At 38.8% G+C, this 16,164-nt stretch overlaps 1 protein-coding gene across 1 annotated transcript in view; it reads left to right on the top strand.

The window, feature by feature from the left end:
* LOC126278856 (cilia- and flagella-associated protein 44-like) overlaps nucleotides 1–16,164 on the top strand; it is a 577,958-nt gene that overhangs the window by 43,364 nt on the left and 518,430 nt on the right. Inside the window, exon 2 of the mRNA XM_049979132.1 lies at nucleotides 12,770–12,932. Within this exon, the coding sequence (XP_049835089.1) occupies nucleotides 12,770–12,932 (163 nt within the window). The remainder of the gene's footprint in view (nucleotides 1–12,769; nucleotides 12,933–16,164) is intronic.

The raw sequence follows: 16,164 nt of genomic DNA, 5'->3' as shown, positions 1-16,164 counted from the left end.
CCAAAAACCATAATAAATGGTTTATTACAGTATGTTAACACTTGTCATTCCCAGCAGTCATTGGTACATACATTTGTAAATGTTTTAATCATGTTTTCTGCTAGCCATTCTACATTTCCTCCATGAAGATCTTCCCCTTGTCTCCGATATCTCTCATTGGGATCGTTCTTGGACTAAGATTTAGTTGATTTATTGAATAATGTGATAGACTGGGGAAGATTCTTGGATTAAGGCCTTCACTTTATTATAATCGAGCTCATGGATACCTCTGCCAGTTCCATTCCAAATTTTTAGCAGTATGAATTGTGTTTATGTCCTCTCTTCAAAGTGCTTTGTATTGACTATTGATCTGTTGGAAATTATCCATCCTTCCTACAGTATTGTTCTGAGGATTTCTCTATGTGTTGAGAACCAGAATATTTAAGGCATAGCTCTTATCGCCATTGCGAAGTATTTGTCTGGCACCGAATAGTGTTATATAATTATTAATGAGACAAATTCACTAAAAATAACATAGCCCTTTTTAGTAATTTGTTATATCTAGGCTGTTTCTTGTATGACTTCACATCCTCACGCTGTCTTTAAAATATTGTTTCTATAACAACTTAACAGTAAGGAAACGTGCCTTTAGTGGAAATCAGCAAGCAGTCTTTGGATGTCTAGGGACATAGCTTACCAGATATTGCACATCTCACAAACATCCATATCAAAACGCTCACAAACCGTATTGCATAGGTTGTACGTCATTTTCACAGAGTTGCCTCTCTTGTAACTCGGGCTGTGTGAAGTTGATTGTGGTAGTACATGTTTAAAAGACATTTTTCCAACTTTTACAATTAACTTTTGTTACTGAATTCTCTAAGTAATTGGAGTTTTCATGTGAGTATATAGCAGTTTGTTTATTTCGCAACGTATGTTTGAGGGGAATAAGTTGTAAGATTGTAATTACTTCTAAAAAAATGCGACTGCAGGTCCTTGTGTAAAAATGATCGATAGTAAGCGAAAGCAGGGGAAGTCCCTCAGAGACATAAAAGGAGAAAGAAGTATATGAACTTGAACTTTTTATATCGATCAAATTTGCAGAAGGATCAGGTCGTTGATTTTTTGAAGATATTTCAGTGCTTGTTCCATTAAAGTTTTGTAATGAAATAAACTAGCTGCAACACATTCACATGAGAATTACATTTCATTACAGAATTCACTTTACCATATGGACTTTCAAGGCGTAGTGTCGGATTCTCCTCTAAATGTGCGTGTCAGTATGTAGGGGAAGTGGCAGGTTAGGAAGAAGTTCATGTAGTCACCACTTTACATATAGATCAAGTATAGCGACTTTCATAGGTTTTTAAGCTCTTCTTTCCCCTTTATCTTCCAGTTATATGTAAAACGGAAAGTCTTTCAGAGACGCGAAGGTAATGCAGAAGGTACGGCAGAATTTGCGAGCTACGCCAAGGTTTTCGAGCGAGTAGCATCGGATGCTGTTTAATTTGCGTGAAAGAAGAGCCTAAATCCTATTTAGGTTGCTATCCGTAATCCATATGTAAAGGAAAAGCTTCGTGGAAGACACGCTTTCAGGCATAGTACTGAGTAGTATTGTAAATCCATGGATTGGTATCTGTATTATTTGAGTTTAATACACGGAAGAAAATTTTTAACCACGTGTTTGTACTCTTGTCATTGCCTCAGTTAATTTTACATAAATAGTTACTTTTACCAAATTAACATGACGTGAATAGCGTTGAAAGTATCATTGATAGTAAATAGACAGCATGGGATGTAAATGAGGTGGCATTTCGCAGTATCATAAATAGTGACAGGCAGCCAATTATGAACTTGAGTAGTAAGGATTGCTTACTGGAGATAATGCCAGCTGAGCTATTTGGGCCATGGGTTTTTTTGCCATTAAAGGGGCGATGGTAATTTCACTTAAAGCAGTTTTGGCAGCTGGCTTCAACAGTCAGTTTCATTTCTGTAATTATTGTGGTTTTTGTGAAGCAATTTTTCGGGTTTGTAGTGTAAATTTTACACAGCAACGCGGTGGCATATTGACTGGCAGAAATTTCTATAGGCTCAATAGAGGTATTACGAGCGTTAATAATCTCAGTAGCATAAATTGAGGCATAAAAGAGCTTTCCGCGAGAGGTTGTTCCAGGCCTGAAGGTAATGGACGGAAGTGCTTCGAGTAACCGGGCCCAGAATGGATTACAGGAGGAACATTAACAGAAAGAAAAGTATGATGACAATTTCGATTTAATAATGCGTGTGGTGGCAGTAGCTTTAAAATACCCTTGGGAGAGGTGACATCGTAGTAATAGCCTGTATAAGGGTATGGTAGGCTCTTCATGAGATTGGAGATGGGTCAAACCGTTTCACACCAGTACTGGCTGGATAAAGGGCAATGAAAAGAAAGAAAGAATTGTGTAATGTCTTCTTGTCAATTGCAATTATGCAAGTGTGAGGGTTTATGTTGTGTCACCGTTATAGTTGTGTCATTGGTATATATTTATTGGAATATTAATTTTTTTATTTCCACAATATAGCTTTTGTAGAGACTTCATTTTTTATATAAATGCAATGCTAAAACAAAGTTTTAAAAATACCAAAATTTTCACAGAAAATTTACATTATGGGCTTTGGTACTCGCAATTTTTTTTTAGAATGTCCGTATTTTTGGTGTGGATATCCTGATCTATACTAAGCAGAGATAAATTGTTCAGTCTTTTTGTTTTTGTGGTGTGCAGCAAGTAACAGGAAAATTTTATTCTGAAATTCATTTTTGAATCTGTTACCAGCTCATCTGTAGTTTGATATGTAATTTTTCCCTATGATACATCAATGCAAAAAAATTTGCCTTGACCTGAGCCTCCTAACTTATTAATTTAGGATTACTGATTGTTTCCCTAATGCAGATTCAGCTCCAAATCTGCCTAAATCATGGTTTGCTTGTGATGCTATTTTTAGTGTGTCTGAAAGAACAATGGTGAATGTTTATATTAAAATAAAGTTAGTAATATACTGTAGTAGCACTGAGTACAAATTAATAATCAGCTTAATGATGGTTTGTGCCTATGGTGCTTGCTGGAGCCGGTGCCTGGGTGTGATGCTCACCTTGCACCTGTGGTTGGGGCATCATGTTGTTCAAGGCATAGCTTGGAACAGTAGTGCCCGTGAAAGTAATGTTTCTGATAATTACACACTACTGTGAGGATTTGGTTAATACATGTTTGTGGTGTCTGTTTATAATTGTTCAGTAGAGTTTGTAGTGTTCCAGTGAGATGAAATGGAGTGATCACATAGATTGTATCACAGGTAAAGTAGGCACAGACATTGGTTCAGCAGTAAGATGTGGGAAGAAGCAGGCAGTCTGCTAAGAAGATTATTTGATAAACATATTGTGGCCCACCTTAGAACCCTGCTGGGGTTTGTGTGACAAAGTAAGTTTACACATTTTTGAGGTAGATCACAACTGTTTTTCAACAGTTGTAATTTTTAGTCATGTAAATATTAAACAAGCTGTGGCAAATAAATACAAGTTTGTGTGTAAAAGTCAGGAAGAAATAGCTTTTTGTGGCTTTTATTTAATTTGTTTTGGTGTTTGAGGGTTGTTTGTTTAACTATAAATGAAATATAGCTTTTTAATGGTCATTAATTGTTAATGTAGTATGCAGAAGTAGTTTCTGATAGCCACTGTTCAAAGTAATGAGTACTTTTGACTCACCCACACCTCAAAAAGCTTCATCTTTTTGGGATCTGTGAGTTCGAATTTATGAATAAATGTATAATAATTATTATGATCTTTCTGCAGTTAGTATTGCATTAGAGATAGCTCTATCATCTGCAGAAAGTCTGAGGCTACTGTTAATATTTTCTGCTAGACAGTTACTATACAACATGAACAGTAAGGGTCACAACACACTTCCCTGGGGCACACCAAAGGTTACTTCGCTATTTGTTGATGACTTTCCATCGAAGATGACTAGCTAGATGTTCTCTATCAAGAAATCCTCAATCCAGTCACAAATTTTACTTGGTACCCTATATGATGATACCACATATGGTGTGGTACTCAGTCAAATGCTTTTCGGTAGTCAGGAAGTACTGCATACACCTGATGTCCTTGATCCATGGCTTTCAGGACATCATTGAGAAAAGTGTGTGTTGGGTTTTAGTGTATCAGTACCAAGAGAGTATGAAGTCTACAGATTTTGAAATTTTACAGAGCTGGTTGTTTCACTGCTAAGTTTGGGGGAGTAGTGTCAACTGGATCTTGTGAAATAACATATGATAATACTATACTTTGGATTGAGTGACAGGAATCGTGAGGTTACACATAAATCATCACTTGGCTTACTCTGAATTTTCACACCTTCACCCTTGACATGTTGTTATTGTTGTCGTCGTCGTCTTCAGTCCAGAGATGGTTTGATGCAGCTTCCCATGCTACTCTACCCTGTGCAAGCTTCTTCATCTCCCAGTACCTACTTCAACCTACATCCTTCTGTATCTGCTTAGTGTATTCCTCTCTTGGCTTTCCCTCTACGGATTTTACCCTCCACACTGCCCTCCAATATTAAATTGGTGATCCCTTGATACCTCAGAACATGTCTTACCAACCGATCCCTTCTTCTAGTCAAGTTGTGCCATAAATTTCTCTTCCCCCTATTCTGTTCAGTACCTCCTCATTAGTTATGTGATCTATCCATCTAATCTTCAGCATTATTCTATAGTACCACATTTCGAAAGGTTCTATTCTCTTCTTGTCTAAACTATTTATCGTCCATGTTTCACTTCCATACATGGCTACACTCCATACAAATACTTTCAGAAACGACTTCCTGACACTTAAATCTATACTCGATGTTAACAAATTTCTCTTCCTCAGAAACGTTTTCCTTGCCATTGCCAGTCTACATTTTATGTCCTCTCTACTTTGACCATCATCAATTATTTTGCTCTCCAAATAGCAGAACTCATCTACTATTTTAAGTGTCTTCATTTCCTAATCTAAATCCCTAAGCATCACCCGATTTAATTTGACTACATTCCATTATCCTTGTCTTGATGTTCGTCTCCTTTCAAGAGACTGTCCATTCTGTTCAACTGCTCTTCCAGGTCCTTTGCTGTTTCTGACAGAATTACAATTTCATCGGCAAACCTCAGAGTTTTACTTCTTCTGCATGGATTTTAATTCCTATTCCAAATTTTTCTTTTGTTTCCTTTACTGCTTGCTCAATATACAGATTGAATAACATTGGAGATAGGCTACAACCCTGTCTCGCTTCCTTCGCAACCACTGCTTCCCTTTGATGCCCCTAGATCTTATAACTGCCATCTGGTTTCTGTACAAATTGTAAATAACCGTTTGCTCCTCTGCCACCTTCAGAATTTGAGAGAGAGTATTCCAGTCAACATCGTCAAAAGCTAGCTCTAAGTCTACAAATGCTAGAAACGTAGGTTTGCCTTTTGTTAATCTATCTTCTAAGAGCCTGTCTCATACATCTTGCTCGCCAGATGGTAGTGTTTTGTCAGGGCTGGCTCTCCCGAGGCTATCAGTAGTTCTAATGGAATGTTGTCTCTTCCTGGGGCCTTGTTTCGACTTAGGTCTTTCAGTGCTCTGTCGAACTCTTCAGGCAGCATCATATCTTCCATCTTCTTCTTCCATTTCCATAATATTGTCCTCAAGTACATCGCTCTTGTATAGATCCTTTGTATACTCCTTTCACCTTTCTGCTTTCCTGATTTTATACTTAAGTAAGTGATTCTTCCTTTGTATTTTGCCGTTTCATATTCTCGATAAATAGCTTTACTGTTCTGAAAAGGAGAGTATTTCTCTTATTTCTATAAGGCCTAATATATGAATTATGCCATTAGTTTTGTATGTCTGGTATTGAGCATCATTAAAGTTTTACAATATATACATCTATATCTACACTCTGCAAACCATTGTGAGGAGCATGGCAGAGGGTATGTCACTTTATACCGGTTATTAGGGTTTCTTCCAATTCCATTCAGGCATGGAATGTGGTAAGAAGGATTGTTTGAATGCCTCTGTGCATGCATTGATTATTCTGATGCTATTGTCATGATTCTTATGTGAGCATAATGTAGGGGATTGTATTGTGTTCCTAGTCATCACTTAAAGCTGGTTCTTGAAAATTTGTTAATAGACTTTCTCGGAATACTTTACTTGTATCTTCAAGAGTTTTCCAGTTCAGTTCCTTCAGTATTTCTGTGACTCTCTCCCAAACAAATATGTGACCATGTGACCATTCACACTTCCCTTCTATATACAAGTTCAATCTCGCCTTTTAGTCGTATTTGGTACGGATCCCACACACTTGAGCAATATTCTAGAACCGGTTACACGAATGATTTATAAGGAATCTCCTTTGTAGACTGATTCCACTTCCCCAGTATTCTACCAGTAAACCAGAGTCTACCACTTGCTTTACCCATGACTGAACCTATGTGATCATTCCATTTCATATCCCTACAGAGTGTTACACTTAGGTATTTGTATGAGCTGGCTGATTCAAACAGTGGCTCATTGATATTATAGGCATAGGATACTATGTTTTTTCATTTTGAAAGTGCATAGTTTTACATTCATGAACATTTAAAGCAAGTTGCCTGTCTTTGCACCATTGTGAAATCTTATCAACTTCTGACTGAATGTTTATGAAGTTTCTTTCAGATAGCACTTCATTATAGATAACTGTAAATTTAAATCTTTTGCACCACTTTGAGATTTTATCAATATCTAATTGAATATTTGTGCATCTTTCTGCAGATAGTATTGTACTAGAAATAGCTCTGTCATCTGCAAAAATCCTGAGGTTACTATTAATAATGTCTGCAAGATCATTATATATAAGATGAACCACAAGGGTCCCAATACACTTCCCTGGGGCACACCTAAAGTTACTTCTATGTCTGATGTTGACTCTCCATCCAAGATAACACGCTGCTCCCTCCCTACCAAAATGTCCTCCATTTGGTCACAAATTTCACTTGGTATCCGATATGATCATACTTTTGATGATAAGCATATGTGTGATTTTGAGTCAGATGCTTTTTGGAAATTGAGAAATGCTGCATGTACCTAACTGCCTTGATTCGAAGCTTTCAGTATGTCATGTGAGAAAAGTGCAAGTTAGGTTTCATATGACTGATGTGTTTGGAATCCATGCTGGTTGGCATTGAGAAGGTCATTCTGTTCAAGATACCTCATTATTTTTGAACTCAAAATATGTTCTAAGATTCTACAACAAATAGATTTCAGTGATATCGGATGGTAGTTTTGTGGATCACTCTACTGCCCATCTTATAAATGAGTGTGACATGTGCTTCTTCTCAAGAGCTGAGCATGGTTTTTTGTTTGATGGGTCTATGATTGATTATAGTTAGAAGAGGGACTAACTCAGCTGCAAATTCAGTGTAGAATCTAACAGGGATTCCATCGGGCCTAGGAGCTTTGTTCTGTTTTAATATCATCTGTTTCTCTACACCATTGACACTAATGCTTATTCCATTCATATTTCAGTGGTACGAAGATTAAATTGGGACAGTTCTCCTGGGCTTTCCTCTGTAAAGAAACCTTTGAAAAAGGAGTTAAGCATTTCAGCTTTTTCTTTGCTACCCTGTCTCATTCCCTAGGAAATGGAACTTTGGTGTCACTAACAGCACTCTCTACATGTGACCAGAATTTCTTTAAGCTCTGTGAAATATCATTTGAAGTATTTTGCTACAGTAGTCATTGAAGGCATCACACATTGCTCTCTTGTCAGCCAAACACATTTCATTCGGTATCTCTCTGTCCATAGCCCTACGCTCCGTAATACATCTATTATAAGTAATATCTGTTTCTGTAGAAGTTTCTCTATAGTTACTGTATACAATGGAGGTTCCCTCCCATTGTGAGCTATTATACTGGATACATATCTATCCAGTATATGTCACACTACCCTTTTAATCTTGAACCACAGTTTCTGTACATGCTTTTGCCCTGCACTGAAAGTTTCAACTTTCTCGTGGAGATATGATACTTCTGATTTTTTTAAAATCTAGTTTACTGAACATCTATATCTTTCTGCATGTATCAGTTGTCCTTTAAACTTTGGTAATCGTAGTCACCACAGCTGCGTCATTGTCACTGATTCCAGTTTTGACGTGGACATCCTGAAAGAGGTCAGATCTGTTTGTTGCCATTAAAGCCAATATATAAGGGGCATTCAAAAAGAAATGAGCCAGAATCTGGAATGTGCAAACTGGTGGCAGGAGGGCAATATTGTGGTGTGTTTAATGAGGTGTGGCTCCGACCAGAGCGTGGAATTTCACAGCTCATCACTAGAGGGCACACGTGCACGTCAGGTGACTATACAGAGCTAGCAACAGCTTGCATGAATCGTCCAACGCTGCCAGTCACATTGCAAACGGTGACATGGAGGCATCAAAAGAAGAGCAAAGAGGTGCTCGTTTTCTGACAGCGGAAGGAGTAGAAGGAAAGGACATTCATTGATGAATGTCATAAGTGTATGGCGAACACTGCATGTCCCTCGAAGGGCCAACGCATGGCACAAGCACTTCAGGGAAGGATGGGTGTTAGCTGATGATGCACTGTCTGGACCGCCACATTCCATTACTGATGACATCGTCCAGCTGGTGGATACACTCATTACCCAGGACTACTGAGTGTCAGTGAAAGCCATAGCCTCCATGGTCGGATTGAGTGTCGGTAGTGTTCACACCATCAAGAAGGTATGAATGCACATTTGCAAAGTGTGCAGGAAGCATGTCGAACATCCCACTGTCTTGCTCACCTGCAGCACTATACTCGGGAAGGGAATTCGTTCCTGGGACGAGTGGTGGCTGGAGTTGAGTCATGATGTCATCACTTTGAACCAGAATCAAAACAACAAAGCCTCCAGTGGAAGCATCCATCAAAAAAAGCCAATCCTGCAGTCATGAATGAGTGCAGGAAAGGTTAAGCTGACATTCTTCTTTGACCAAGATGGCCCCCTTCTGATTCACTTCCTGTAGCATAGGACAACAATGCTTGCCCAGCATTACTTGCAAACCTTGACTAGCCGTCACCAAGCGATCAAATCCAAACGGCCAGGCAATCTAACCCACGGGGTCATTATGCTCCACGACAATGCAAAGCCTCATATGGCCGACACAGTCATGAAACTCCTGCAGAAATTGAAATAGGAGGTTCTCAGCCACCCTCCATACAGTCCAGATCTCTTTCCCTGTGATTACACCATATTTGGTCCCGATGACATCCAGCTGTATGTGCGATACTGGTTAACATTGCAGCCCCGGGAATTTTATGAGGCAGCCCTTCACCACCTTGTGTCACACTGGGACAAGTGTCTCAACAGCCAGGGTTAATACTTCTAACATACAGGTACTGGTTTCTGTACTCATGCCTCCAGCTTCTTTCTTTTTGAATGCCCCTTACATTTCCATCATGAATAGGGTTCCTGACTATCTGTTCTAGGTAATTTTAAGAGAAGGTATTTAAATAATTAATGGAAAATCTTATATAAAGATGTGAAACAAATACTAACAGAGAGGTAGAGGGGCTGGCCAGTACTTACCTCAGCTCAGTACAGCCGATAGTTTATAGGTTTATAGATGGCCTGGTATAGGTTTATAGATGACATCTTTGTGGTCTGGACTCATGGTGAAGAAACACACCTTAATTTCCTCCATAACCTCAACTCCTTTTCGAATCTGAATTACACCTGGTCCTTCTCCAAAACCCAAGCCACCTTCCTGGATGTTGACCTTCATCTTGTTGAAGCTCACATCCACACCTCTGTACATATCAAACCCACAAACAAACAACAGTACCTTCACTTTGATAGCTGCCATCCATTCCACATCAAACGCTCCCTTCCCTACAGCCTAGGTATTCGTGGCAAACGTATCTGCTCCAGTGACGAATCCCTCAACAATTACACCAATAACCTGACCAGTGCTTTCCTCTCCCGCAACTATCCTACAGACCTTGTCCACAAACAGATCTCCCGAGCAATACATTCCTCCCCGTCCAACAACAATGTTCCTACCCTCAGACCACACAGAAGCATCCCCCTTGTCACTCAATATTATCCTGGCCTCGAATACATCAATAAATTACTCCGCCAGGGATATGACTTTCTCAAGTCAACCCCTGAAATGAGATCATCCCTTGACAAAATTCTCCCCACACCACCCAGAGTTGCCTTTCGTTGCCCACCTAACCTCCATAACATCCTTGTTAAACCCTACAATATTCCCAGACTACCTTCTCTACCCAGCGGTTCCTACCCCTGTAACCGACCCCGCTGCCAAACCTGCCCCATGCATCCCCCCACAACCACCTACTCCAGCCCCGCTACTGGTAAAACATACACAATTCAAGGCAGGGCCACATGTGAAACCACACATGTCATTTATCAGCTGACATGCCTGCACTGCACAGCCTTTTACATTGGTATGACAACAACTAAACTGGCTGAGAGCATGAACGGACACAGACGAACTGTCCACTTAGGAGATGTCCAATACCCAGTAGCGGAGCATGCCCTCCAGCATAATTCTAGGGACCTAGGAACCTACGACACCGTATGTGCCATTTGGCTTCTCCCACCCAACACCAGTCCCGCTGAACTGTGGAGATGGGAACTTGCACTCCAACACATCCTTTCATCCCGCCATCCCCCTGGACTGAACCTACGTTAACCAACCTCACTCCCATTTACTCTTCAGTCTTCTCCTCTTTCCCTTTCCTCTTTAGCCATTCATGCATCTTTTCATCCTACATCTTTATACTATATACCTCTTTACTTCTGTATGCATCCTCTTTGGTTTGTAGCTGGCACAGTACCTACAGTAGAATATCTTTGGCTTCCCTCAGACAACCATGCCTCCATCCTTGCTACCCTCCCTGTTTTCCTTTCCCTGTTGCTTCATAACCTGGGTTCTGAGTAAATAATTCCACTTTCCTTTCTTCCCTTTCTTTCCCCTCTCTTCTCCCTGGTGAAGGAACATTTATTCCGAAAGCTAGGAACTTAAATTTTTGGTTGTTTTTTGTGTATCTATCGGCTGTACTGAGCTGAGGTAAGAGAAGGTATTTAGTAATATTTCACATTATGCCTTTATCATGCTCACCACTAACAAAACAGTAATTTAATTGTTGCATGATTAAAGTCTCCCCCAGTGATTACAGTATGATTGGGGAACTTATATACAAGTGAACTGAGGTTTTCTCTAAAGTTTTGATTACGTCAGGAGATGAGTCTGGCAACCGATAGAAGGATCCAATTATGATTTTATGCGCACCCCTGATACTAAGTCTTGCACAAACAATCTCACATGCAGCTTCTGTTTCTATCGTGATAAATTTGAGTTTCATGTCTACTGCGACAAATACATCACCTCCACTTCCCATTTCCATTCGTTTGTAAAGAATTTGAATTAGTATTTTGCAGCTGTGACTTATTAAAGAGATAGTTCGGTAATTTTCACATCTGTCTACACCTGCTTTCTTTGGGATTGGAATTATTATATTCTTCTTGAAGTCTGAGGGAATTTCGCCCGCCTCATACATCTTGCTCACCAAATGGTAGAGTTTTGTCAGGACTGGCTCTCCCAAGGCTGTCAGTAGTTCTAATGGAATTTTGTCTACTCCCGGGGCCTTGTTTTGACTTAGGTCATTCAGTGATCTGTCAAACTCTTCACGCAGTATCATATCTCCCACTTCATCTACCTCCTCTTCCATTTTCATAATATTGTCCCCAAGAACATCGCCCCTGTATAGACCCTCTATACACTCAAAGCCAAGCTCGGGGAAGGTCAGTTTGGATTCCGTAGAAATGTTGGAACACATGAGGCAATACTGACCCTACAACTTATCTTAGAAGAAAGATTAAGGAAAGGCAAACCTACCAAGAGATGAATACACTAAGCAGATTCAGAAGGATTTAGGCTGCAGTAGGTACTGGGAGATGAAGAGACTTGCACAGCATAGAGTAGCATGGAGAGCTGCATCAAACCAGTCTCAGGACTGAAGACCACAACAACAACAACAACTTCCCATTTGCCTATCATTTCAACATTCATGTAAATTTTCCACAAGAGTCTCAGTGCTATCAATTGCAGATTTCAACCAGCTTTCTGTACCTAGTATTATGTGAGCTCCATTGCTTTTCATGAGTACTTCAGACTATAGAGCTTTTGTGAAAATGCTTCGGTGCTTTACCATTGGGATTTTTATACTCTCACTTATGGGAGACATTTGTTTCGATCTTACATTGACAATTCTGGAGTTCTTACACCTATCGTTATCTGGATCGGTTGTAGAGTTGTGTAATCTAAAACACTCTTTTGTGCCCCTCACACACACTCAGCAACCTGAGTATCAGCCTTTGATGTGTAGTGCACACATGACTGTGACTGTACAGTTCTCAACCCTATGGTGCAACTCCAGGAAGTCACAGCCTAGCTTTTCACAGAACCTCTGAAGTCCTAGGTTCAGTCCTTCCACTCGCCTCTGGACCAAATCTCCATGATCAGCTCTAGGGACAATGCTGCGGATTGTGTGATTCATTGAAACCTTGTGTGTGTGTGTGTGTGTGTGTGTGTGTGTGTGTGTGTGTGTGCGTGTGTGTGTGTGTGTGTGTGTGTGTGTGTGTGTGTGTGTGCGCGCGTGTGCTGATCCTTTTCTTTAAATGTATTGTTTTTCATTAAACAAACCTTTTTTCCTTAACTAAAAATGTAGTCATTCATTTGGATATGAATGTAAAAAGTACTTCAATTTATGTGCTGTTGACTATAAAACACTACTGTTTGCCTCAGGAAATATTTTACATTTTTATGATGTTGAGGCAAAGTTGCTGTGGTTTCGACGAAGTTCACAGGGTGGTGGGATTGGGCATATAACAGTAAGTACAGTTTCAATACCCAAATTTGGTAATTGTGTCTAACTAGAGTCACATGAAGGTATTATAAATTTCAGTGTATGTTGCTCACTTAGTATAACAGAATTTCTTTCAATGAAAGTCAGACTGATGGGTGTGTGACTTAAATCTAATACACATGTTTCAATAATGAAATACCTAGTGTAAACTTGTGTGGCCATAATTACATAAGTTTATTGTCATAGAATGCAAGTTCTGTTCATGATAAAAGTCACACATAAACTGTACTGTAGATATTGTTGTCAGTAAATGCCCTAGAATCCAAATTGCTGACTCCCATTAATTTTTTTTTTTGTAGCTATCTGTAGTCTTTCTGATGCTGAAAAAAGGTCCTTACTTATAGCACAGAAGCAATGAAGTAAGTTATAAATCAACAAAAAGTGCTGACTTGTGATCTTAAGGTTCTGTACACAATCAGACTTATTAGTCATATTTGCTGTTATCTATCGACAGGTGTCTTAAACAAGCGTGTACACGATCCAACAGTTTTGTCAATTTTTTTAATCAGATGTTGTTCGTGTATACTGTATTTCGACGCTGGTAAGAACGGTTATTAACACAGATAGAGCATTTCCAGAATTGACACTGGCACTGTGTTTAAAGAAGAAGACGAAGCAAAAACCAAGATACTTGTCCAGGGATTGTTTTAAAAGGAGAGAGAAATATTCACGTGAAAATTATTAAAGGAATTATTACACTCGGAATGTAACATCAACTTTTTTTAAATGGTCACTGAAACTTTTACTATCCTATTTGGAGGTACTTTGCCTTCACATTGAAAAATAAGACATGAATGTGCAAAAAATTATTCTCTTCTGCTTGATCCACGAATGACAGTTGATTAAAATGCCACAATGTGGAAGAATTGGAGAACTTTTTTTTCCCACGTACACTTGTATATTGTGCTTATAATATAGATCTTCATTTTAACCACTTCCTTTGTAATAAATGGGTAGGAAAATTGTGACAACTGTACTATTTTGATTTTTTGTTTGTATCCTTCATTGTAGATTTCATAGTTGTGGATATAGTAGATAAATTGTAATAAAACTCTTTTTCATTAAACATATGTAATGAAACATCAGCACATATAAGACCTGCCATATTGTAAAATTTTCTGGTAATCAGAATCTCTCTCAAGCACATTGAACATGCTCTGGGTTTGAGAGATACATTGAACAGCACTATACACTGTCAAATGGTTGGCAAACATAGTCAAGTTTGACAAATTGTGTGATCATGTACAGGGTCCTTTAAAGATGAGAATGGCAAGGCTATACACTGAATTCTTGGAAGGCTGGATACAAAACTAGGTTAATTAAAGGGAACTGGGATGGACATAGGAGTCAGAATAAAAGAAAATGAAATGAGAAGTATGCCCTTTAGTTGAGGGTATGTACAGAGGTGGACTTGATATGTGGCAAGGGGGAGAAAGTATACATTAAATTGTTTGTAATCAGGAAAGGACTATAAGTGAACACATTACAATGCTCAAGAGTGAATGAAATGACAATGCAGTAAATAATGTAGAAAATAACTGACTCAGTTCTGCTATGAGGTGCTGGGGATGTTGATTAGGAGAAGTTTTGCACCAGAATCATTCACTCATACAGTACTGGAGGAGGGCCAAAGAATACTACTTTTTCTGACAAAGATTGGATTTAGTACATGACATCCCTCATTTTGTGGTGCAATAAGAGGTAGTCAAAGCCATTGTGAAGTATGTGTTTAATGTTTCTAGATGTAGTTGCTTGGTATGTGGAGTATGCTTCAAACTGTTTCATATCAAAGTCAATTACCTATGAAATTGTACAAGAACTGGGAACAATATTATTTTTTGTAGGAAATACCGTACTTTCTTTGTTATTGTGAAATTGTTTTCAGTCAAAAGATCATAAAAATCAGAATAGCTCTTCTATAATATGTATTTCTCTTTAAGAGTCATGAAAAACTAACTTGTCAGTGATCTTTAAAAATATCATTTGTGACCAGTTTTATAGACTTGAGCATATATTAAGTGTTAATAGTAACTGATTCTACATGCAGATTAATACTGCTGTAAAGCTACCAGAATTTGGTGCCTAATCATGTGCATTACCTTTCATTTATCCAGAATAAGGCAACCTGTCATTTATACACCACACATTTTCTGAGATTCTCAACAATTATTCAAGGGTTCACCATCTGAGTAATATACTCAGTTTTGCAGTTAACAGGTCTTCAAATCATATACTTCTGAAGATAATTTGTTCAGTAATACATTTGAAATCAATCAACAGTGTGGTAAAACATCAAAAGGTGTGTGTACAATTTGCATATGTGCTAAATCTGTGAGGTATTTGGTAAGTGCAAGCTGCAGTTTATGTAACTGTTGATTCATAAACACCGGTTAACATTATTTCATTAAAGCTCAGAACTGGATAACTACATTGAAGTATAATGTTTCCAACAGTTCTTTTTACCATTATTGCAAACAAGAGTAACTATAATAAACCATATTAATTCCCAGAGTCTTCATTGTAAAAACTGACAGAAGTTCTTTCAGTGCTCAGAAGCGAATATGGCAATGATTAAGCAGGAGAGGTTTCTGTTACTGACTCTGGCTAATTCACAACTGCAGACACTGCTTCCAACCTATTGAAGAGGCTGATGGGTGGCCTTCTGGCTTCTGCTACAAAAACAGCTGGATATGAACACAATCCTGCAGTCACATTGTGCTAGAAGTTATGTGCCGGACCAGGATTCACTGTTGACTACACCAATGCCAAGAAGCTCATGACTTCACAAAATGTTTGTACATGCAAGACGCAGCATTGTCAGTTAGCAATAAGGAAAGTTTGCAACAGCCTTATAAAAACCAAAAAAGGGTACAGATTCCAGCTGTCCACAGACAAAGGTATGTTTTCCAGAGAAGGCCCTTAATTAATGCAATCTGCCAAGGGAGAAGGTTCACTTATATTTAGGATTTATCTTTTAATATTAAGTAAGTAATGGTGTTGAGATTTTCTTTAAGTCTACTGCAGCTTCTAGCATTGAGTAAGTTTATGAACGTGTGTGCCAAAGTAAGCACATTGATTCACTCTGCTGAAAGATTTCTGGTGTAGGTGGCAATCTTTAGTTCTAGATAACTCTACAAATAAGTGTGAACATTTGATCTGCTGTCAGTCTGCTACTCTGGTTTGACACTATATAAAAT

Source organism: Schistocerca gregaria, chromosome 6 (genome assembly GCF_023897955.1).
Source record: "Schistocerca gregaria isolate iqSchGreg1 chromosome 6, iqSchGreg1.2, whole genome shotgun sequence".
NCBI classification, from domain to species: Eukaryota; Metazoa; Arthropoda; class Insecta; order Orthoptera; family Acrididae; genus Schistocerca; species Schistocerca gregaria.
This window is presented reverse-complemented; position numbering and strand designations above follow the sequence as displayed.